Genomic DNA, 25,890 nt, shown 5'->3' on the forward strand with positions numbered 1-25,890 from the left:
AGTCCCATGGCAATAACATCTGCCATCACATGATTATTGAGTCGAGGCTAAGTGCAGAAAAGGAGATTATTAGGACTTATTGGACACAGGGAAAGTGTCTCTTGGAGGGAAACAGAGAGAGGGCGAAAGATTGTTAACCTTGAGTCCTACAATGTTTCTGTAAATTATAAATAACATCCACAGAATGCTACTTCATCACTTCTTGTCCTACCCGCTAGAACCACCAGTGATCATTTCGAGCACGATCAATCATAATTTAATAGATAGCATCGTTTCCATTAACATAACTGATGTGAATCGAAGTGTTAGTGTAGTGCCTGTTTTAAAATGCTATAATGCATTTTTTAAAATAATCCAAACATTCATCCATTCATTAATTGTCCGTAACCGCTTGTCTTCGCAAGGATCGCGGGGGGGGGGCTGGAGCCTATCCCAGTAAGACTGCTCATGAGTGTGCATAGATTATGATCTTACCTAAGAACAAATCCCAAATTTGTGGGTAGGTCTTAAATTTTGGTTTGGTCAAGCACATTGTTGTGTGTTGCAAATAATACATAATCTATGAGGAAAAGATTGATTAAATTTTGTCAAATGCAAACATAGCAGAGAGCAGAGCAAGTCAAGTCAAGTCAAGTCAATTTTATTTATAGAGCTCAATATCACAAAACATGGTTTGCCTCAGAGGGCTTTACAGTGTACGACATCCCTCTGCCCTTAGACCCTCACATCACCCAAGGAAAAACTCCCGAAAAAGAACCCCTGAACAGGGAAAAAAAAAGGAAGAAACCTCAGGAAGAGCGGTAGAGGATGATGAGGGATCCCTCTTCCTGGACGGACGGACAGACGAGCAATAGATGTCATAAATAACAAATGAAATACAATCATGGCAAAAAAGGAAAGAGAAAGAGAGAGGGGGAGAGAGGGGGAGAGAGGCACAGCAATAATAGAAACAGATGCATGTCATATTACAATAACGGTAGTTGTCCAAAGGCAAGATCACAGCATCGGTGCAACCAGGACCAGAACACAAGCAGGGCGAGCGGGGGGCACAGTATCAGTACAGCTGCAGAGCTGCAGTTGCAGCTGCACTCAATGTGTTCGTCGTTTTCTTTTTACATTTGTTGTGTGTTGCTATATATGTAGTTTTTTCTCTTGTCTGTCTTCTAGTGGGAAGAAGTTAGCGGCTATGATGAAAACATGAACACCATCCGGACATACCAGGTGTGCAATGTCTTCGATAGCAGCCAGAACAACTGGGTACGGACCAAATACATCCGCCGCCGTGGTGCTCAGCGCATCCATGTCCAGATGAAGTTCTCAGTGCGTGACTGCAGTTCCATTCCCAATGTCCCTGGCTCCTGCAAGGAGACCTTCAACTTGTATTATTATGAGTCTGACTCTGACACAGCCACTAAATCATCTCCACCCTGGATGGAGAACCCCTGGGTAAAAGTGGACACTATAGCAGCTGATGAGAGCTTCTCTCAAGTTGATCTTGGTGGCCGCATCATGAAGATCAACAGTGAAGTCAGAAGTTTTGGACCCGTTTCTCGCAATGGCTTCTACCTTGCTTTCCAGGATTATGGTGCCTGCATGTCACTCATTGCTGTTAGAGTTTTCTATAGGAAATGCCCCAGTGTGATCCAGAATGGTGCCGTCTTTCCTGAGACTCTGTCTGGAGCAGAGAGCACCTCTCTAGTGGCAGCCAGAGGGGTGTGTGTTCCCAATGGGGAGGAAGTGGATGTACCCATTAAGCTGTACTGTAACGGGGATGGCGAGTGGATGGTACCCATTGGGCGCTGCATGTGCAAAGCCGGGTATGAGGCGGTACAGAATGGTACAGTCTGCAGAGGTAAGGAGCCTGCCAGTGCTGCTTTACAGTTGCTGCTCTATTATATGACACCTCTGTTTTGTCTTCTTGATTTCATGTCACAGCAGATTTTTGCCTTTGGTATTCTGCTTACTGTCTTCTGCCAGATGCAGAACATTTCATTCAGTCAACAGAAGATTTAGTGATGACCACAATGAATCTGTTTTAGTCACACTGGCAGCATGGCTCCAGGAATAAAAATATAGTCCAGATGGACCAGACTGAAATGCATCATAGCAAATATTTGAAATGTCATTCAAATTATGTGCAGACATTTCAGGTCTCCATAGGCATGGGCGGTATCACAGAATTACAGTATACCGAGTATTTAGAAATCTCGACAGTGTGATTTTAAATACAGACGCTCATCTTTCTCTTAACGTCATACTGGAGAGGCTGTATTGAGGAAGCAGTGTGCTTCACATGCCCTGGAGGTTACGCACATGCCACACTGCATGTGTGAGCAATGTGTGTTCACATTGGCAGCGTTTATTGTTGTAGCGCTGCTACAGAGCTCCATGTTGCTGTAACTACTGTATTTCCACAATTAAAAGCACATACTTCCCTCATTTAGGAAGCTGTGCAGCTGCTGCATTGTCAACAACACGATCCTGCAAATGTTTAACAGTAAAATGCTTTGTGTTAAAAACTAAAATGATTCTGTTGACAAAAACATCGTCAGAGGGCTTTTATTTGAAGTAGAAATAGGAAAGGTTAAGTAAAACAGATAAATTTGTATTTATTCATATGTGTGACACATAAAGACATTGAAACTGTAGTAAAGGGTGGTATAAAGTCAATATGGTTATAAAAAGACCATTTTCAGTGTGTATTTTTGCTGAGGATCGCACGCGCCATGCAGAAAAAGTGTAGCTGCTCCGACCTGGTAACAAGGGTGCCGTTTTAAAAAATATCAGGTTCCGCAACATAGAAATCTTGATTTCGGAAAAAGAATTCGGAAGGTGTATGGCTATCTTTCGCTGCAATAAGGAAAATGTATATGTGTGTTAAGTAAAGTGAAGATGGTAAGACAGCCTGCAGATTGTAGTGAGCTCGCTGGCAGACTGACCTGACCTCCTGACTGACAGTGCTATGCCTAGAGCCATGCTGCTAGTGTGGCTTAAAACAAAGCAGGAAGTCTAGCTGTCTATATAGTCTCTATTTTGTCTGTGAATCTGTTAGCAGATGCATTGCTTATTTTTGGCTGACAGGAAAACAACCAAAACTGTCAGCACATATTTGCTGTTACAAAAATGCAATGGGTTTGCCAAATGCTACCAATTGAAATGCTGCACTTTAGACCAAGATGCAGAATGCTAATACAGCTGTCAATTATTGAAAGGTGTTTTTCAATTTTTTAAATTCATTTCTTGTTGTGAGTGCAGACAGGGGAGTGTGGGTGGAGACGAGTGTCAGGAAGGATTTGTAAAAGAAAGGTAACAGTAAAAGTGAAAAGGAAAGTTTACTGTGGTAGCAAGCAGGGCTGGGTACCGAACTCAGTACTTTTAAGAGTGCCAACTACCAATTCACATTGAATGCATCCGTGCCAAATGTCAGTACTTAGGAGTGCATCTGGATTTGAGCGCCTAGTTTAGAAGTGTCCCAAAGCTCCAAGGTCAGTAATGAAACTCTGCAGAGCCACTGGAAACCCAGCGAGGGAGCTCTATGGCTGCATTTTAGTTTACCAACTCACCCCTGCAGCTTGTTCAAAAATTACATTTTCTTTATTACTCAGAAAGTAAAGTACCAAAAAAGGTTCTTTTGTTTACTGGTACCAAATTTAGGGACCAGAAATGGTTCCATTATTGGTTCAAATAGTACCTAACTTCACGGATATGACCATCTTTGTTGCATGGTTTGGAGGCAGTGGCACTGATGAAAAGAGGTAGCAGAGGTGAAAGACTTTTGCTTAGAGCATTTTTCAGCTGGGGCAGTGCTGCCCCCCAGGGGGCGTTCAGAGGATGTGGGGGGGTGCTGGAAGCAATATTTTTAAAAGGTGTTCTTGGGGGCGTTTATGTGTTTCTGCTTTTTGATAGCATTTTAGTGATACATGCATATTTTCACAATTTTATAACTTGCCTGTCCAATCATCAGCTGAAGCTTGTTTTCAATAGGTTGTTTCCACCTCAAGGCAAGACTTGCACGCAGGTTTTCATTATTTACTTTGAAACGGTACGCTCTGGTGCTTCAGGTGCCCATCTAAGTGGAAATCTATCCCACCTCTCGGTGTGGCGCACTAGAGAACCGCGAGCAATTGCTCTACAGATAACGGAGAAAGGGGACTCGAGCACAGCAAAGCTGAGCGGAGTCACAGAGTCCGAAACAGGGCTCTGTGTCTGTCAGACAGTCTAAAGGGGAAACTATAGCACAGAGTAATAACATAACGCACAGCTGACTATGGAACACAACTTTTTTCTCAAAATAGTCTCAAAACTTTATTTTCAGCTTTTCAGAGAACACAGATATGTGGGATATATTTTGAATGTGTAGAAAGTGTGACGGGTTGGACATTTTCTGGACCCAAGTGCTGACACAAGACACCAGACGAGGATTAAGGTGAAACAATAGTGCAATTTATTTACAAAAAGGTGAATGAGCTGAGTGGGGGAGGGTGAGTGAGGTCGAACCGTCCTTTGGTTGTGACGGGAGGGAGAAGCTCCGTGCGATCTCCACTTGTGCTCGCATCCAGTACAAAACCCTTGTGAAGATTTGTGAGGTCTTGAGTGCTCGGATGATGATGAGAAGCGAGCGGGCAGGCAAGCAGGCAGGCAGGCAGGCAGATACACAGACGAGTGAACACCACAATGGCTGGAGCAGGTAGCAAGGAGCAGCAGTTACTCTGAGACAGGAGGCAAAAGACACAAGAACATGAGCAACACGAGCAAACAACAAGAAAAAACTCGGACCAACAGGTTATACTGAGAGGCCGTGAGAACATCTACCACTTGGCAGGAGTAATACTCTGGTCTGAAGCCACTGCTTAAATACTCCACCAGCCCATCAGGAGATTGCCTGCACCTGGTCCAGCCTACGGAGAAACACCATGCTCACATTCACACATACATACAGGTTAGAGCACAGAATAATCAGCAGACAGGGAGAAATCCACACAGAAGGAAGAGGAGGAGGGGCGGCAAGTTTTGAATATCAGCTAAAATCTAGCTAAAACACATATGAACTAAAGTCCAGGGATATATAAATGAATTATAATGAATTAATGAGATTCAGTTCTATTCAGTTTTATTTATAAAGCCCATTATCACAAAACACAGTTCAGTCAGGACCAATTAGTCAAGAAAAACACTTCTTAGCAGCTTTTAAATTTAGCTTTATTCGCAGTTATAAATATTTATAATTTTGCAGTTATTGATATTTGGCAATATGGCTCTGTTCTGGGGTCCCCCTGCCCTTCCACATGCTTACGTGGAAAGTGTTAAGCAGGAACAGCACACGTTCTTGCCCTTCCTGTGCATACAAGAGAAGCCTGAGGCAGGGAGAGCAGCAGCAAAACAAAAACAAAAAAAACCCCACAGAGCAGGCATCAATGACAACAACGACATTGATCAAGTCAGAATGGCACAAAGGGGGAGGTGGGGAGGAGGAGGGTGCATGCTGAGGGAACAGGAAAGAGCAGGCAGGCTAGAGCAGCTTGAATAATGCAGCGCGAGTGAGTTCAATTGAACTAAAACACAAGAAACTTGTGCTCCAGAAAAGGATAAGCACTCAATGAGTATCCTAGGGTCACTCATCAGCAATTATGACTTAAATATGAATGCCAGAGAGCAGTAATAGAAAAAGAAAAAGAAAAAAGGATAGAGGAAACAGAGCCAGGGTGGCAGGTCTGAACGGACTAAAAACCGGATCAGGCAGAAAGCTCTGCCACCTCCCCCTCCTCCCTGTCACACGGATGTACACACTAAAGAAACTAGGGTCACCAATCAGCTATTATGGCTTAAATATAAAGATCAGAGAGCAGTGAAGACTAACACATCTTTGGGTCATCAGATGGGAACCTCCATTCATCAGTGTTTCATCTACACCGAAAAAAATGTTTTGTTGAATGAACATAATTTTATTATGTCAAGTGGTTGCACGAACTAATTTTATCTGCAGCTAGATATTTTTATTATGTTGACTGAACTAATAATTTTTAAGTAAATTCAAATAAATTATTTTATGTAACTCAACTATTTTGAGTAGATTTTACTCAAATTTCCTTAGTAAATCCATTTAAATGTACTAATATAAATTATATATGCTTTTTAAAAATTTTTGTACACTTTCAAATCAATTAAATTGTTTAAATACTATCTATTTTTATTAAGTTGATTCTAATGAAATATTTTTAGCTATCATACATCACACAGAACCACAAAATGTGTTTAGACAACCAACTTCAATATGGTACAAATATTTAACATCTCACATCAGACCAGTCTAATGACCCAAGAATATTTTTCTAACATGAAAAACTGTAAAATACTCAGTGCATAGATAGCAACACTGTTAACTTTAACAGATACATTTATGTTTGCAAAAGAAAAAAATATGTTGCTCTGATTGTGTAAACAACCATTAATAAAGAATAAACTGACACAAGTTAAGTGAAGTTTCCTGATATGCGACAAGACAGAAGGCAAAGCTTGCTCTCAACATGTACAATACTTCTTATAAGACAAGAACCTGTGAAATGCAAAGTGCATAAACAACAATACTTGTTTTAGCTTCTAACCCTTACATATTAAAAGCCTCTACTAAAGAGATAAAACACAAGAAAGCAGAAACCCGCTAATCAGATACTGTCAACCATAACCATAACCATAAGGATGGAATGAACAATATAAACTCTGACACTTTTGTGTAGTGCCCTGATCAGAGACTAGGCAGCAGAATAGTTCTATCCCTGTTACATGTAAAGTGGTAGTTACCCTTTATAGAGTTTACTTTACATCTTTTTTGCAAAAATATACCTATGCCTTCAATTGAGAACATTACCCAGAGGAAAAAAAAAACTTTCAGCAACATTCAAAACCCAAACCATACACAGTAGGCCACATCTGGAAAACAAACCAGGTTGCCTGACTCTGAAATGACAATATTATCGAAAGGCAATGTTTCACCGAGGCAACTGAACTGATAATAAAACAAGTGGCTTTGTTGAGTATCATAAGATTCATTTAAGTGCATATCCTGTCACTCTCTTGGATGTTGGCCTGAAACAGACAAGAGGCGATCCTTCATCACTGCCCTAACACATATAACTACCAGTAAGTTTGTTTGTTGTAGTGTCCTCACCACTATCTGCGTGAATATTTCTATCCTCTACAAAAGCATTTCTCATCTGTGTGGAACTCTTAGTGACGCTGCTTTTGAGATCACATTAACCATTCATTGCACAATTCACAAACACCAAACAAAACATCTGTGGCTGAAGAATTTCTACAGTCCAACACCGATTTTGTTCTTTAGTCCAAGGACTTTGGGGGAAAGCTTTTCCCCATCCATTCCCATGAGTACTTTTTGAATGAATTTGTAATAGTGTCTCAGTTCCTTGGGGTAGGCAGGTTCAATGCGTAGATCACTCCAAGCATCACTGCGCAAGCCTGGGCTGCAGATCCAATGTTGTCCAGGATGATCGCTCTATCAACAGAAATTCCGATGTCATCATGATGTCCAGGATCTCCATTCTCCTTGCCGATGATGTAAATGCCCATGGCCCACTTCTGCATGTCTGTCGGGATGGCATTTCCTTTGATGTCCTGTATATTTTAAGTAAATAGGAGAAAAGGGAAACATTAGAATGCTTTGCCACAAATAAACATTATTTTTTACCATACATTGTACATCTGCATGACAGACATTTTCAGATTTCAATCAGGGCGCTGTCCATTTGTGCATCAAGTGTTTTATGGGCACTGAGTGTTCCAAGGTGTGCTTTTGTGCTTTGATTCTATGCCTGGCTCTATCATATAAGCAACAGGAACAAAACATTTTACTATACTGTCTTGGACAGGTAAAGCAGCACAAGAAACATCACTACATGTCAAAGATTCTATAATGGTGCACTGTAACAGCAAATTATTCTTTTAAACACAACAGACACCTCTGCTGTACACTGAAGAGACCCCAGTGGGGAGCCAAAACTACAGGACAAACAACTTCAGAATCTTAAATATGAGTTACATTCAGAACATTAAACTTACCATATACTCATGGATCAGATGTCCATCATCCTCACCAAGGTAGAGGCAAAGTGCTCTAAGGACTGCTGCCCTTTTTGAATGAACATCACTTGTAGCCTGTGTGAAGAGATTCCACTGATTAAAAACATTTCCAGGCACTAAAGTAATTACAAAAATATTTGAACTTTTCAACCCACGGTTATACTATGAATAACCTTATTCCTTTGATTACAAAATAATTGTGGTGTGGTTACAATATGTGACATGTATGGATGTATAGGATGAAAGCGCTGTGCTAAGCATGGTCAAAAATCTTGCTCAGTGCAGGTGGTGTACATTAACTGTCCCACCAGAGAAAACATGGCTGGTTTTGCTACCATAACATGTAAACATGTAAAACATTTCTTTGGAAATGTGTCTTACATTAATGATCCAGGCTTTACTGAAACAGAATATATTAAAGCACACATGTAGACAACAATGAATGAACAGTTACCTCTTGTAAGATCTGCAGATGTTTGGCTAGTTTCTGGCCAGTGACACCTCCCTTTTTCTGGAAAACTGATGTCAGCTGAGGCTGAAGACTGTCCAACCGTGCCATGAAGGTCGTCTCGAGTGGATGTGTTGTAATTCGCTGAAATTCAGTATTTATCTGTTGCACATAAAAAAGTGGCAGAAGACAAAGAACACTGTGCTCAGTTATTTATGTAATGGTGATTCTTGTAATACACATAGTGAAATCATAACACATAGTGGAAATGCACAATGAAAAGAGGCACACTGGATGGAAGCAAACATGTATTTACCTCATTAATATGGAAAAGTGCAGGTCGTCTCACTTTCATCTCTCCAGCACCTGGACTTTCATGCACCACTTCTTTTCTTCGGTAGGAGAAAGTTTTAGACATCTTCTCTCTTACATCTGATGCTCCGTTTCTTCGTCTGACATCAGTCAAAAGTTCAACTCGCAAGTTTTCCAGACTGTCATCTGTTTCGCCAGTGGGGTGTGAAGGACAATAATTGACCTCTGCCTTTTTAGCTTTCTTTACATTTTTGGCTGGGAAGCATTCATCTCTTGATTTATTTTTCAATGCATTAACAGTCACTTCAGGACATCCAATGTTCCACATCTTTGTCCGGTAATTAGCCATTTTGTATTTCAGGCTAATCACCCAGCTGTAGTATCCACTGGCAGACAGATCTCGCAAACAGGGAAATTTTTGGATGAGCGCCCCTGCTACATCATCTATCTGGTGATTTTGTGGATATGCTGTATACTGGAAAATTTCTTCAGCCAGTTTGTCTAGGATGTTGGACTTCAGCCCTGGTGGAATCTTCAGACTTGTGCCAGTTTCTCTGAATATCTTATTTCCCCACTGAAGCTGAACCTCCACATTGTATGGGAAGCGAGGAATGGTGAAGTCACGGGGCCATGCATGCGTTCTCAGCTCGCTGTCTGAATGGGACAGAATGATGGTGGTGTCGGAGTCAGATGAGAACAATGAGGCCACACTCTGAGGTGTGTGAATGCTTGATGGGCTTGCAGATGATCCAGCAGTGCTTGGAGAGTTTGGCCTTGAAATTGGATTCATATCCAAACAATTTTGCATGTACACAAGCTTAATTGTTCCTCTGTCTTGAATGTCTTGCACTGATGTAATGTTCATGAACTCATTATTGAAGTCAGGATCCATGAATTGAATGCGAAAGTCTCTTTCACTTCCAAATGCATCACAAATTGTTTTGTGCAAGTCCATTAAAGTCTTTGGCTTTCCTGAGTGGAGATCAAGTCTTCTGTAGTCATCCTCTTCTACGATGACTCTTAGCTTCATGGGCCCTGCCATTCTTCAATCTAAATATGAAAGAGAAAAATAAACAAATATTAAAAAATGAATAAACAGAAGAACACATAAGCACAACATGATTTAGTGTGATCTGACCTTGTATATGTATGAATCTTTTAAGTGTCACCATTCGGCGGCCTCCAATCCTGTAATCTGCCAAGGGGTACTGGTCCACGAGGGCACCAAGTTGAATGAGGCAGACTTGAGAGGTTGGACACAACTCAAATGCCCTAAAATGCTCCATATACCAAGCACCAAACTCTTTGACAATGAAACTCAAGTTTCCCTCCAAAACAACCATCTAGACAACTTCTGCAAAGTCTGGCAAGCCACCAGTAGAGCCACAAACAACAACCATGCCCTCTCTGTATGTCACTCCATTGACAGATGCAGTCTAAGTGAGCTGAATGTGTGCAATATCAGGGTATTTTAGTGTCAAAACTTTCTGTACATCCTGATGCAAAATGTCAACAGAGACAGTTGAGACAACTGAGACAGTCAGGCTGCATTTTTTGGTTGTGTTTGACTCCAAGTAATATGCCATCATGACCTGATGTTTCACTGCCAGAGATATGTTTTTGAAGCAGCGTGTGTGACGAACGACCTGTTTAAAAAAACTATGCTTTGCTTCAAATCTCATTGTCCACAGACAAATGAGCGGACCAAAAAATCAAATCATCTGTGGATAATGTTCGACGAAATGATGTTTTGGTAAAAGTTTTATACCTGGAAACACCTCTTGTAGCCTGCATCTGTGATCACAGATTCTTTCCTCAAGGAAAGCAAGTGATTGCGCAGTATGTACTGGTGCAACAACTAAATCCATAATATCCCTCAGGTCCAAAATGACCTGCCAGGCTGGCTCATTTGAGGGCACTAACTGTCCAACCAAAAATGGGAGAAAACGCAAGAGACTCCAATTTTCGTGAGCGTTCCCTCCAATAGTTTTGTTCTGCATGAAGGCCTTTGGAATAGAATGTGGACGATTACTCTTGTCTGTCCATTTGTAAGGAAATTTCAAAATGGACTCATTGAGACTGTCCAGTGTGAAACATTTTTTGGACATTAAATGATTCAGACAATGTGCCAACTGGTACTATGCCTTCAAAGATGTCATGTGCAACATCAGGGGGTAGCCAGTGCAAACGTTGAAATGAGAAAGACATGCAGAGAGAACACACGGCCTTTTAACACCATAAACGTAAAGCCAAATGAATGTAAGACAATGAGGAATGGGAACCAGGCGGTAAATTGCTGAGAGTCCAATAAACAGCACAGATTTTATGTTTTTTGCGAGGTGTGCCGAGCGGATTACAAATCTCAAAATCATCCACGTACAAATTAAGTAACACTCTCAATTGGCCTCCTGATAAAAAGCTGTTTTCTTTAAAGAACAAACCATCTCTGTAAGACCTGTATATCACTTCTGTTCCTTTTTCCTCTGATGTGAGACTACTGTCTAATACTTTATTAAGAATGTGACTGTCTGTGAAAAGCTGGTGCAGAACTTTTAATACTGGAACATATTGCAGTGTTCTTTTGCCTTTTTCATCCAATATATATTCTATGGGCTCTACAACTTTGAAATTGTCCTTGTAGTATTTTTTGCGCTTAAACGATGTTGCTTAGGGACAGCCTTTACCAATTGACTTGCATATGGGATTAGATACACAGAGAGTGGATGCAAGTTCTTAAATGAAAGTTTGATCAACTTGCAGGCTGTAACTACTGAGCGTGTCTTGTATCACATCTGTTGTACTACACAGAGATGCTGTACTCAACAAGTACTGAAGTTCTTTGAGCAATTCATCAACTGCAGCACTTGGCACATGAAAAATATTTTCTAGTTTTAATAATAATGCTGCAAGTTTTTGTTCAACTATGTCTGTCTGATCCTTTGTTTGTCATGGTTCCTGCATTCTCCTCCTCCCCACTGCCAGTGTTTTTCCACTCACCTCACTCTGACCTGCTCTACCTGCCAGCCACGCCCACTGCTGCAGCCTGCTCTCCCTCAGCTGCAGCTCATCTCCAATCAGTCCGGTATTTAAGACACTCCCACACATTCACTCACTGCCAGATTGTTCCTCTGCTATTATGCACGACTCTCCAGCGTTTTATTGCCAGACTTCCTGTTGCCGACCCAGCCTGTTCCCGACCAGCTCTCTGCGCCTGCCACCCTGTGTACCTACCTGCCTTCTGTCCCCGACCACGTGCTTCGCTCCGGCGTTCCGGAAATCTGATGGCTCCACTGGCAAAGACCTCACCGCTCGACCACGACGATCATCCTGCCTGCTCCTCGACGGTACCGTTATTCTTTCAGACTGTTTTCCCGGCTACGGATCCTCTGCCTGTCCCCGACCACGATTCAGCGCTATCCCCGACAACATTCCCACACGTGTTGTCGGCTCGTCGAGCTACGGGGTTTCCTGCTCTCCAGCCACAGTAGGTTCAAGCTTCGTGTCTTCGCTTCGTGGGATTCCCAGAGACATTGTTTGGGCTAACCGCCAGGATAACGAACTGAATATCTGTGAGCTGATCTTCGTTTGTGTTGGTCTTAATAAAAGACATTACCAACTGACTCTGAGTTTTGGCGTACTGCATCTGGGTTCAAACACAACCCGTTTCATTGTTGTATTCAAATTAACATCAGACTGGCTGTTGTCACAGCACTCTGAACCACCGGGCTCTACAGTTTCAGTCACAGAAAGTCCATGGACTACACCATCCTTAAAATCTACAAATGAATGCAAGCTGTACTTCCAACTTTTGTGAGACTTGAATGTACTATATACATTGGTTTTGTATTCACAGCCTTTAAACATACAATTGACTGTCTCATTGTTTTTTTAGATGATGGTTTACATGTACAAAATAATCACGCTCAGTTCCAAATTCACTAAAGCCACACAGTTGGCAGGAAAATGTAAATTTGTCAGAGTGCTTTAAGGCATTGCTATGACTCCTTGACAGGTGTGTCAAAAGTAAATTCCAAGTCTTAAAGATGCATGGACAATCTGGATGTATACACTTAATATGATGGCCACGTCCAAAATGACTATGTCTTTCTCTGTAATGTTTAAGAAGTTCTGAGCGTCTAGACACTTCAGCACCACAATCTTTACACTGCCACATAAACTAGACAAACAAACACAGAAACGTGGAGAAGAAAAAAGACAGCTAATCAAACATTACTTTAAGTGTTTTACAGTCACCGCATCACCAAAAACCTTACATCCAGAGAAAAAAGTACTTTGTAAGCTTGTCACTTGTACCTTGAAAATACTTAATGTGAGGAAATGTAATATTAAAATCCTTTTTCCCAAAAGAGACTAAGGCTGTTCAAACATGCTAATATGGTGTTACTGTCCCATAGGAAAAGCAGTGACATAGAGTCATACAGTACAGGCACTTAAAACCACTACATGTGTATGGGAAATCATGAGTACACCTTATTGGCAACCTGCTGATGATTTTATGAACACTTTTAAAAGGCACAGCATTCTTAGTTTGGCCCATCCTTTGCTAATGACCATGGTGAGACCTTGAGAGACATGCCACACACTTACACACACCTAAATTCGATTATATTCCCTTGGCACAATTGGCAGTTTAATTGATGAAATTAATGTTAAATTTAAACTGATCATTGCATGACTTCCAAGATTAACATGGCAGTAAGGAATCTATTTGTTAAATGTACTTACCTAAAGAATATAAAGGTCCGAAGCTTGGTTGAAAATCCATCCATCCATCCATCCATTTTCTTCCGCTTATCCGGGGTCGGGTTGCGGGGGCAGCAGCCTAAGCCTAAAATCAGATGTGATAAACCTGCCAAGTATTAACACAATATAAAAAACATGTTATCAACATTGTGTCTGTAAACAAATGTTAAGCTTATTATTGAGTAAAAAATCATGAGTGAAAAAGTCTTCATCTCAACTGTGCCTCAGCACGACTGAAATATGCATCAGATGACAGATTAGAGTTAGGGAAAGAAAAGAGATGCCATGTTATTTATTCACTACTAGATTACTTTCTATGTGCTATACTTCTTATAAATGATTATAAATCACTTCACAGCATTCAGATATTGCATAAATTATTAATTTAAAAAATAAACATTTAACTTATTAACATTTTTAATGATGAATTTAAAGAAATTTGTTGATAGTAAATATAGTAAATAAAGTCCCATGTTCAAATAATATGTTGTTGGAACTGCAGTTGTTTCATTCTTTCTGGAGAACATATTTACTGTACAATGAGCAGATGCTCACAAGACGTTTATTTAAAATTAAGCCTTAAGTTATTTTTTTATATAGTTGTAATAAATGTCATGTCCCCTGCTGCATGGCATGTCTGACTAAACACAGTATCACCATGGCATAAAACTTATGCATGCCAGTGTTAACAGGAGCTATCCAGACACCGTTGTTTTTAAAAACATTGATCATGTAGAATGAGTCCGCCTCAGTGGTAAACCAACGATAAATGCAGAAACATACAAAATGAGTGAGCTGCAGCATGTGAGTCGGACGTAGTTCGCTGAGAGACTGACGTGGAGGAGGTAACGGCCGCACACACACACACACACACCTGCTGCCTGTGCCGGTCGCCACACACGACATGGTGTGTATGGTGGACCGCAGCCTTAGCCTCTGCTTCCTCCTCCTCCTCTTCCTCCTCCTCGGCCGCTGCCACCGCCACACACATGTCTATTAACCGAATCAAAGTCCAACCGACTCAAGTTAAACTTAACTCACCATTTCTGATACCCCACCCGGAGCCGAGTTGACTTATGTTTAGCCACATGGACAGCCTAATATCAGGAGCATTAACAAGCTAACACATCCTCACATGGCTAGCTTAACCACCCAATTAAATAGGCCCATAGCTGTAACTACTTGAGTATGTAATCATTTGAATAAAGTAAATAGGGCTTACACCATGGTGAAAGTTAAACTACACATACCAATGATTATTAAAGACTTACGCAAACAATTCGCAATTCAGCCTGTAATGACAGCAACATGCACCTGCAGGGTGTCCAGACTCCAGAGTGAGTAACTGACCAGCACCCCAAAATCATAAAAAGGCGGTATGTTCTTGCGCATGCGCAAACTTCAAAATCCAAACCGGATATGCACAGTTTGGTTACGCTTAATTTTTTCGAGCTACATTTAATTGAATAAAATATGATAGTCATATTTTTGACAATATAGGATGTAATTACTTATATTTATAAGTGGAGTTAAATAACACAACTATTTATATTAAAATATGCTTAATTAATATAAGTAACATTTACTAGGGGTCAAAATCACTTTTTTCAGTGTAGTTGGTCCCACAACACCTCCAGGAGGCTAGGCAGTGAACTCTAGCATCCCAAAGCCACTCCCCTAGTGCCAGCCCTCACTGCTCCTATGCAGCCCAAACAGCCCTGCCACCTTCAACAGACAGATACAAGCTAAACTACTACAAAGCTATCACAGTTAAAAGGCTAAACTACACTAAAACATTGATATCACAGATACAAGGCTAAGGCTAAGGCTAAGCCACGCTAGCCATGCCAGCTAGGCTAGTTATCACATGGCTATCACAGCCTACAGACAGATACCACAGGCTACCACAGATACAAAGCTAAGCTAAGCTAACACATGGCTATCCCACAGGAGGCTAAACTGAGTTAAGTAAGCTAGCTAGGCTGGCTATCACATGGCTATCACAGCCCAAACAGCAATAGCACCTTCAACAGACCCAGGCTCTTTTCATGCAGACTCCAGGTAGTGACTGTGCTGATGCTACCTTCCCTAGCACATGCATCACAATTGCCAATATACTACAACTCACATAAAGACTCAAGCTAAGGGAAATAAGGGTGAATTGGATCAACAAACACACTTACTTGGATGGCAGCATGGTCTCACACAAAGAGACTCAAACAGGCCACTCCCACTCCTAAATACCCTCACATTTCCTGGATTTTCTCCTGAGAGGACTGATTAGTGGATCTCTCCACCTGATCTCAAGGAGTTGTCTGTTCATTGGGTCCCCCTGCGGGTCTCCAGCTACCATTGTTCCTCCTAATCCAAATCCACTGACTGGATTTAACTGCCTCATCTGACATTTCCCTCACTGTCTTCCTCAAACTCTGTCCCCTCACCCCAAGTTCCCCCAGGAGAGAGATAGCTGCTCCAGCTACAAATCCCCTACATCCCACTTCAACTGGGTGAACCCTAGCTTTCCATCCTTTCTGCCCAGCTTCTGCCTGTAAGTCTGTGTACCTCAGTTTCTTCCTTTCATAGGCTTCTTCCACTGTAGCTTCCCAAGGGACTGTAAGCTCAGTGAAATAAACGATTCATTGACTCACCGATCAGTGACACACCCCCCGTGTGTCACTGATCGGTGACCCTCCCCCCACCACCAACAGGATATCTAGACTCTCTTTTTTAAAACTTCCTGAATTCACATGTCTTCTTCTCCCCTCAATACCTGCAGCTAAGCTTCTCAGCACCTGATTATGTTGCCACATATACTGGCCCTGTGATAAACTAATTTTGCAGCTTGACAAAATATGTCTTAAAGTTGCAGTACCTGAACACAATGGGCATGATAGGTCGCCATTTACCCAGAGCTTCAAGTTCTGGGGGGTTGGCAACACGTCATATGCAGCCCCTATCAGAAATATAATGCGGCTCTCCTCCATACTCCACAGGTCCCTCCAGCTAAGCTTCCAACTCTTTACACTTTCCCAATTCAACCACTGACCCTGCTTAGCCTGAGCCACTGCCTTAGCACCCCTTAAAGCCTCCTCCTGCCTACATACCTGTTCCACTTCCAGTTTTCTTCTATCCTTGGAGCCTACTGTATTCCACAGCGGTTTGCCTGGCCCAAGCCCCAAGCCTCCCCAGCCAAACTGAACATTACCTACTATCTCTGCATGCCTCTGCAGCCTCTGTGCCCTGAGCTGCCACTCTTGGGTTCCATTTTCTCCCCTTGGAAGGATTTGAAACCTAACTATTACATCCTTACTCCCGGCTAACAACAACTCTGCCCTAACCTTGGCGCACTTAAACTCCTCTGTTAAGCTCGATACTGGCAGCTGAAGTTTCCCTTTCCCATACAATGCCACACTACTTAGACACCTGGGAGTGCCTAACCACTTCCTAATATATGAGCTAACCACCCTTTCCATTCTCTCCACAACAGATACTAGGACTTCATAGATTGACAGTGGCCACATTAACCTAGGAAATAACCCAAACTGCAAACACCACAACTTTAACTTTCCTGGGAGCCCTGACTCATCTATTCTATCCAGTCCTTCAGCAACATCTTTTTTAAACAACCTGCTCAACATCATTCAAATCCACATTGTACCACCTACCTAGGCTCTTCACTGACTTTTCCCTAATTGGTGGAATTTCCTCATCATCTATGATAAATTTTCTATCATTTAATTTCCCTCTACATAATGAGGTACTTCTAGACTTACTTGGCTTGATTTTCATGCTTTCCCACTTGAGGTCTTTGGTGAGGTCCTGAGATCTTCTCTAATATCCTCTTTGTACATGGCACCATTCTAGTAACTAGCGTCATGTCATCCATGTAAGCCCTAATTGGTGGAACATCCCATGGGACACATCACATTTTGACATCTCTCTCTACAACCTACTTGGATGCCCTGATTATATCTTCCATTGCCATTGTAAATGCCAATGGCGAAATTGAACATCCTACCGTAATACCTATCTCTAGCCTCTGCCAGTCTGTTGTGAAATCTGCCATACTTATACATAATCTAATGTCCTGAAAATATGCTTTCACTAAGTTGACAACTATTCCTGGCACCCTAAATACTCAAAAGCACTCCAAATAAGGCTATGTGGCACTGAACCAAATGCATTAGCCAAACCCAAAAATACTACATGCAGGTCTCTTTTCTCTCTCTTGGCTGCCTGAATCTGGTGCCAGATCATGCTAGTATGCTCAAAGCACCCTGAAAAACCTGGTATCCCCGCCTTTTGCACCATCAAGTCTATCAACCCATTCCTTTCTAGGGGGATAATTTGTTTCTCCCAAACTATTTTAAGATGTTTCCACAAAAACTTAAGGATGTCAGGTGCACTTTTAGCAACCCGGCAGGGGACTCCATCAGACCCTGGGGCAGAAGAAGCCTTTGCACACCTAACCACTTCCTGAACTTCTTTCCACCTAGGTGACCTAACATCCAACTCCTGACTTATCTCTCCTAATGGAGGCATATCAGGTGGAAGACCCCCACTCCTATTCTCCTCTAAGTCTGAATAAGTCTTTCTCAAATATTCTTCAACCTCTAGCCTTGTTGCGCTAAGTTGCCCCCCTTTTTCCCGATTAAACAAACCTTTCACAAATTTAAAGGGGTCCCTAAAAAAAGCTGTCCTTGCACAGTTTTTTTATCTCCTCTTTTTCCTGAGATGCTCTGCCTTCTAAGTGCTGCTATCCTGTCTCTCAATTCCTCTTGCAAAACACTGATTCCCTCCCTCTCTTCATCTGTAGCCTTTTCCCACTGTTTTCTTAACTTAACTTAACTTTCTCTTTGCCTTCTAGACTTGCCTACCTGTACTCTATTTCCCCTCTTTCTGTCATGCACCCCAATCTCTCTGCGCCATATGAGTAAATCACCTCTCCCATATTTTCTAACCTCTCAACCACATTTCCTCTAAGCGCACTTAAGATTACCAACAAGTCACTGTTAACCGTTTCCCACTCTTTACTATCATTTGCCCTTGGCCTTCTAACTCTAGCCTTCTGCTCCATGGTTCTCTCTTTGGCTGGCCTGCTGACCTCAGTGTCAACTGCATCCCCTCTCACTACCTCCTCCTCCTCAGGCGCAGTGTTACTGATAACCTGCGAACTGTGGTTTTCTATTTGCTGCTGGACATCACCCGACTGACTCATTAAGTGAATCAGATTCTTAGAAGCAAATCAGCTGGCCATCAAGCTGATGAGGGCTTTTATGATATCAGCTGATATCAACAGTGGCAGCGCTTGACTCCGTGGCCTGCCTGAACTAATGCTATGCTCAATTTTGCCTCAGAGGGCTTTACAGCATATGACATCCCTCTGCTCTTAGAAGCTCACATTGTTTAAGGAAAAACTCCCCTAAAAGAAACCTGTAATGGGAGGAAAAAAATGCCAGACACTTCAGGAAGAAAGACTGAGGGAGGATCCCTCTTCCAGGATGGACAGACGTTCAATAGATGTCGTAAATAACAATTAAAACAGTAATGACAAAAAGGAAAGAGAAAGTGAGAGAGAGAAAAAGAGAGGGAGAGAGGGGGAGAGATACACAGCAAAAATGGTAACAATAGCATATCGTTAATAATAGTGACAGACGTAAAATTACTACATGCACTTTATGATAGCATGTGATGTTATATTCAAATATCGTATGTGTTGATAAGTGTCCCATGCATATATCAATAGTGGAGGCATGACACATAATAATGGCAGTAGAAGGTCGCGTCAAGCAGGACCACGGCATCTGCACAACCAAGGCCCGCAACACAGATGCAGGTTCAGACAGGACCACAGCAACAGCACAACCAAGACCACATTCAAGGCGAGCTGGAGGTACAGCATCAATGCAGCCACAGCACAATCCAGGCGCAGCCAAGATCCAGGAAAACTATGAAACAAGGGAGCTCCAGAGAGGCAAGCGGGTTAGTGTAATGCAGTAAAAAGATGAGCGATTGCAGATGGAGGGAGCAAGAGAAGGAAAAAGGAGCTCAGTGTATCATAGAAAAGTCCCGTCAGACTAAACCTTTGTCAGCCTAACGAGGGGCTGGTCCAGGCAACCTTAGCCAGCCCTAATTATAGGCTTTATCAAAGAGGAAGGTCTTAAGTCTACCCTTTAAATTGGAGACAGTGTCTGCCTCCCTGACCGAAACTGGAAGATGGTTCCATAAAAGAGGAGCATGGTAACTGAAGGCTCTGGCTCTCATCCTAAATTTGGAGACTTTGGGAATCACAAGTAACCCTGCATTTTCAGAGCACAGTGCTCTTGAGGGTTGGTAGGGAACTATGAGCTGTGACAGATAGAACGGAGCCTGTCCATTCAGAGCTTTGTAGGTAAGGAGGAGGATTTTAAATTCAATTCTGGATTTTACAGGGAGCTAGTACAAAGAAGCTAAAACAGGAGAAATATGATCCCTTTTCTTAGTTCCCATTAGAACACATGCAGCAGCGTTCTGCACCAGCAGGAGAGACTTCAGAAACTTATTGGGGCAACCGGATAATAGGGAGTTACAGTAATCCAGCCTAGAAGTAACAAATGCATGCACTAATTTTTCAGCGTCTGTTTGAGACAGGATATGTCTAGGTTTCTGAGGTGTTGGGGGCCAAGAACAATAACTTCAGTTTTGTTGGAATTTAACATCAGGAAATTGCAGCTCATTCAGGCTTTTATGTCCTGAAGGCATGCTTGAAGTCTAAATAACAGTGATCAGTTTCATGTGGCTTCATAGATAGATACAGTTGCATATAATCATAACAATAGAAATTTACAGAGTGACTTCTAATGATGTTGCCTAGGGGAAGCATATATGAAGTGGAAAGGATTAGTCCAAGTACAGAACCTTGTGGTTCTCCAACACAGACCTTAGTATGCATGGAGGATTGATCATTTATATGAACAAACTGGGAACTATCTGATGCATATGATTTAAACCAGCTTAGTGACGTTCCTTTAAGGCCAATTCAGTGTTCCAGTCTGTGCAGTAAGATTTGATGGTGTCAAATGCAAGCACTAAATGGTGCGAGGACCCTCTCTACCCATCATGTGGGGTACAATTTTGATGTCCCACCATAAAAGAGGAAATTGTTGTAACTTTGGTGTACATTTTCTAATCTGCCTGAAACTTCATAGGTTTGATAAGAGTCTCTGAACACAGTCCTTAACACATCTCTATGACAATATTCACTTGTCATAACAGCGCCACCTACTGACAACAGGAAGTAAGCTTTGAGGGTCAGTTATCATTGGATTAATATGATATTTACATGGTTTGGTCTACAAATGTTGTAAACAAAGATGACATGGAATTTGTCTCCCCTCCGCTGTCACCTAGTGGCCGCTTGAAGTACTACACCATGTGAAATAGCTCACTCCAGGGTCCAAACTCTCTGCTTACATTATCCGACTTTCACAGAAATAAACAACCGCTTCAGTTGGAGTCACACCAGCACCCCGACATAGGTGCTGGTGTGAGGGCCCTTTTATCACTGCTTGCAGCATAATTTTATCATTAAAGAAACTCATAAAGGCATTAATACTGAGGGCTAAAGGAATACAAGGCTCTATAGAGCTGTGACTCTGAGTCAGCCGTGCTACAGTGTTGAAAAGAAACCTGGGATTGTTTTTATTTTCCTCAGTTGACGATGAGTAATGGTTTGCTCTGGCATGGTGGATGGCCTCTCTGTACGTTTTAAGACTGTCCTGCCAGACTAAACAGGACTCTTCCAGGTTGGTTGAACGCCAATTTCTCTCAAATTTTCAAAATATTTGTTTTAATTTGCAGGTCCAGGGGTTAAACCATGGAGCTAACTTTCTTTGTTTATTATTTTCTTCTTAAGAGGTGCAACGGAGTAAAGAGCTGATCAAAGTGAGCCAGTAGCACTATCAACAAGACAATCAATTTGAGAGTGACTTAAATTAGTAAAAGCAATGAGGGGCTTCATGCTGTTTTTAATGAGATTACTTCTTTAAACAAAGGACACAAATGAGGACTGAAGAGAAGATCATGGCTGCATGTGTGCTGACTCAGCAGAGATCACATCCAATAAAAAAAGTTGATCTACAGGAGAATAAATATTTGAATGCAAAACAGAAGGCCTGGGAGTGTTGCTGCAATATATGCCATTACATTTTGAATTGGTACTTGGGGCCTACATATTACTTGGGGTATGAACGTATGATTCGTTTTCAGAGGGGATTGAACTGCATGAAAAACAAGAAAAAAAACGTCTCATTTACTTGTTTACTTATTTTAAACTATTAAATGAGAACTGAATTTTAGAGCCATTTTTTAATTATCCCGTGTTTGGTCAGAAACCACAACTAAGAAAGCGAATTTCAAAATAATGGTCAAATTTTGTTTATGTCCATTTTTTTGTGATTTCATGGAAAATAATGAAAAATGAAAATGGGACGGTCACATGGGTAGGTTCCTTACATGAATATCAATCATCTCTGGTGTTTTGACAGAGATCCGTCGAGGCGTTATGATTTGATGAATTATTACAATTTTATGACCATGATATAAGCGCATCTAGGGCTGCGGAGAGCGGAGAGATTCGCATATTAATTCATGAGATGTAACCCCCCCCCGAGCCCAAATGATAATGATATTAATTATGGAGACCCCCCCCCCACACACACACACAAATGCGTAGTCACAATTGTTTGATGTAATTTTGTGTGAGATGGAATGAGTTTAAATGCACGTTTGTAATGCTTTTAGATTTATGTATTGAACTGTAGTTACTGGTTTAGGCCACCAGAGGGAGTATCTCCTGAAGTGAGTGCTACGGCAGCATTATGGTCATTATTCCCATTATTCACTGTAAAGGTTTCTATCAAAGTACATTGTAAAACTATGTTACTAAAGGTTCTATATGATATTATAATATATTATATATTAGATATATTATTAGATAGGGACCGGACAAAGTGTAGCTCACTGGACCCCTTCTGATGAATACAAAAAAATGGTTCAAAGTTTCCCTCGCCCGGACGCGAGTCACTGGGGTCCCCCCCTGGAGCCAGGCCTGGCGGTGGGGCTCAATGGCGAGCCCGAAGAGGCGACGTGGGACCTCCTTCCCGTGAGCTCACCACCCATTGGAAGGGCCAAAGGGTGCTGTGTGAGTTGGGCGGCAGCCGAAGGCGGGGACCTTGGCAGTCTGATCCTTGGCTGCAGAAGCTAGCTCTAGGGACATGGAATGTCACCTCTCTGGTGGAGAAGGAGCCTGAGCTGGTGCACGAGGTTGAGAAGTTCCATCTAGATATAGTCAGCCTCACCTTGACACATGGCTTGGGCTCCGGAACCAGTCTTCTCAAGAGGGGTTGGACTCTCTTCCAATCTGGAGTTGCCACTGGTGAGAGGCGCCGGGCAGGGGTGGCAATACTTACCGGCTTGGTGACTGTATGTTGGAGTTTACCCCGGTGAACGAGAGGGTAGCCTCCCTCTGCCTTCAGGTGGGGGAACAGATCTATGGTCCAAATGGCAGTTCAGAGAATCCACCCTTTTTGGAGTCCTTAGAGGGGGTGCTGGAGAGTGCTCCTTCTGAGGACTCCCTCTTTCTGCAGGGGGACTTCAATGCTTATGTTGGCAACGACAGTGAGATCTGGAGGGGCGTGTCCATATGCACACTTGACACCCAAGGCCGCAGTTTGATGATCGACTTTGTAGTTGTATCGTTGGACTTGCGGCCGCATGTCTTGACACTTGGGTGAAGAGAGGGGCGATCACCTGGTGGTGAATTGTCTCTGATGGTAGGGGAGGACGCCGGTCAGACCTGGCAGACCCAAACACATTGTAAGGGTCTGCTGGGAATGTCTAGCAGAGTCTCCCGTTAGAAGGAGCTTCAACTCCCACCTCCGGGAGAGCTTCGACCATTGAGTCCATGTTCCTTGCCTCCATTGCTAAGGCGGCCAACCGGTGCTGTGGCCATAAGGTGTTCGGTGCCTGTCGGGGCGGCAACACCCGCACCCGTTGGTGGACACCAGCATTGAGGGATGCCGTCAAGCTGAAGGAGTCCTATCGGGCCTTCTTGGCATGTGGGACTCATGGAGGCAGCAGACAGGTACGGGCAGGCCAAGCAGAGTGCAGCTATGCTGGTCGCTGAGACAAAAACCCGGGCGTGGGAGGAGTTTGGTGAGGTCATGGAGAACGACTTCCAGACAGCTTCGAAGAGTTCTGGACCACCATCCAGCGTCTCAGGAGGGGGAAGTGGTGCTCTGTCAACACTGTATGGTGGGGACAGGGCGCTGCTGACCTCGACTCGAGACATTGTGGATCGGTAGAAGGAAAACTGCAAAGACCTCCTCAATCCCACCGACACGCCTTTCGGGCAAGATGCAGGGCCTGGGGTCTCTGGGGTGGGCTCTTCCATCTCTGGGGATGAGTTTGCCAAGGTGGTCAAAAAGCTTTTCCATGGCAGGGCCCCGGGAGTGGATGAGGTCCACCCAGAGTTCCTTAAGGCCCTGGATGTTGTGGGGCTGTCATGATTGACACGACTCTGCAACATTGCGTCGGGGCAGTGCCTCTGGACTGGCAGACTGGGGTGGTGGTTCCTCTTTTTAAGAAGGGGGACCGGAGGGTGTGTTCCAACTATAGTGGGATCACACTCCTCAGCCTCCCTGGTGAGGTCTATTCAGGGATACTAATGAGTAGGGTCCGCCGGACAGTTGAACTCCGGATGTGAAGGAAAGAAAATGTTACTGTTACTGTGTAGATAAATAAGACCAAGTTTTTTGTGTTCTGATGACCTGAAAAATAATGTTAATCTGAAGGTCTTTAAATAGAAAGCAGTTACCCTCTGACTATCAATATGTTACTACTCACAGAAGTGACAGGGTATAGTCAGTATATGTCAACAGTCATGGTAAAGCCAATAGAAGAGCTGGTAATCTTACAGAAAAACTAACCATGTATTCGAACAGGTAACGTGGGAGAGCTTTAAAATGTGACATTTTAACTCATGAATTGCTGGAGGGATCAGGAAGTTGGACACTTTAGAGCTCCCAGAGCCATGAAAATCAAAGACAGCTATGTGGTACGCTGAAAAATGGGCCATTTAAATCTCTCTTATTTTTCACTGACTTCAAGCTCACCCAAAAAGTGATGAGAAAAGAATATTCCCTCAAGGAATTTTCATAGTTTAATCAAACAAAATCTTTTTTTCAGAACACAGAAAAAAACATTGTTATGTTACATTGTTAAAAAAGAACTCAACATTAAAAATTTCAGTTTGATTAAATTATGAAAATTCCTGTAGAAATTCATTGTGTTGCATTCAATTACGAGTGTAAGTTAAATCGATGATAGAAATGGGTGGTAAAATAGACCTTGGAGTAGCCTAAAGGGGAAACGGGTATCAGTGCAGTGTGTGAAATCCTGAAGGTCAATTTTCTTTATGGTTGTGAGGTAACCATGTTTGATTGTTGGAAATAATGAATTATGGCAATAAATTCAGATCAAGGTATTTCAAGACATAAACACCCTTCTGGCCAATAGTGTAACAATCACTTATTGGCAGCTGAAAACTACATGTAAGCTAACTTTCTAGTGCCTATCCATTATTACACACCATAAACTGTATATCTGGGATAAAATGAGTCAGTCAAGCTTAACTGAAATGATAAGGTCATGTACTTTTAATTTCAATAGGTATGATATTAACCTGTCTTGTGTTGTTTTTTAATAAACGTGCATTTAAACTCGGCCCTTCTCACACAAAATTACATCAAACAATTGTGACTACGCATTTGTGGGGGGGTCTCAAAAATTAATGTAATTATTATTTGGGCTGGGGGGGGGGGTGCACTCTAAACATCCCCCACATCAAGCTTGTTACTGTCTTGACTTACCAGAGTCACTACTTCCTGGTTCCATGATAGGATGATATTCTGTGTTGCAACTGAGGAGCAGAGACACCTGTTGAAGCTTCAGTCAGGAAACGTTTATTACGAGCACTCAGGTCGACACAGGAACGAGGGAAACATGCAAGTGACCGTTCGACAACGAACAGAGAAAACACAGTGGTATTTATGTATTTGTTATGACGTAGATGGTTAGGATCAAATTCTAACATGTCAGGAACTAAGGTTCTTCTAAGAAGTGAGGAATGTGTTTGTGTTGCTAAATCTGCTGGCACTGGTCCATCTCAGGTATCTATGGTCAACTTACAGGCATTAAGGCTTCACTATATATGGGTAGTTCTTTACTTGAGG

At 42.4% G+C, this 25,890-nt stretch overlaps 2 protein-coding genes across 3 annotated transcripts in view; one reads left to right on the top strand and one right to left on the bottom strand.

Annotated features, from left to right (window-relative positions):
* The window catches only part of ephb2a (eph receptor B2a), a 103,208-nt gene that overhangs the window by 43,975 nt on the left and 33,343 nt on the right, over positions 1 to 25,890 (top strand). For both annotated transcript variants that reach the window (XM_088082697.1, XM_088082696.1), the window contains exon 3: positions 1,168 to 1,852. In XM_088082697.1, the coding sequence (XP_087938823.1) occupies positions 1,168 to 1,852 (685 nt within the window). The remainder of the gene's footprint in view (positions 1 to 1,167; positions 1,853 to 25,890) is intronic.
* On the bottom strand, positions 8,652 to 11,979 carry LOC148188799 (uncharacterized). Its single transcript, XM_088082698.1, has one exon. The coding sequence runs from the start codon at positions 9,894 to 9,896 to the stop codon at positions 8,793 to 8,795; it is 1,104 nt and encodes a 367-aa protein (XP_087938824.1). The 5' UTR covers positions 9,897 to 11,979; the 3' UTR covers positions 8,652 to 8,792.

This window comes from Plectropomus leopardus, chromosome 9, assembly GCF_026936395.1.
Source record: "Plectropomus leopardus strain MGB_pleo_1.0 chromosome 9, ASM2693639v1, whole genome shotgun sequence".
Classification (NCBI taxonomy): domain Eukaryota; kingdom Metazoa; phylum Chordata; class Actinopteri; order Perciformes; family Serranidae; genus Plectropomus; species Plectropomus leopardus.

Coding starts and splice junctions, on each gene's coding strand:
- LOC148188799 (XM_088082698.1), bottom strand. CDS start 9,896: ATGGCAGGGCCCATGAAGCTAAGAGTCATCGTAGAAGAGGATGACTAC.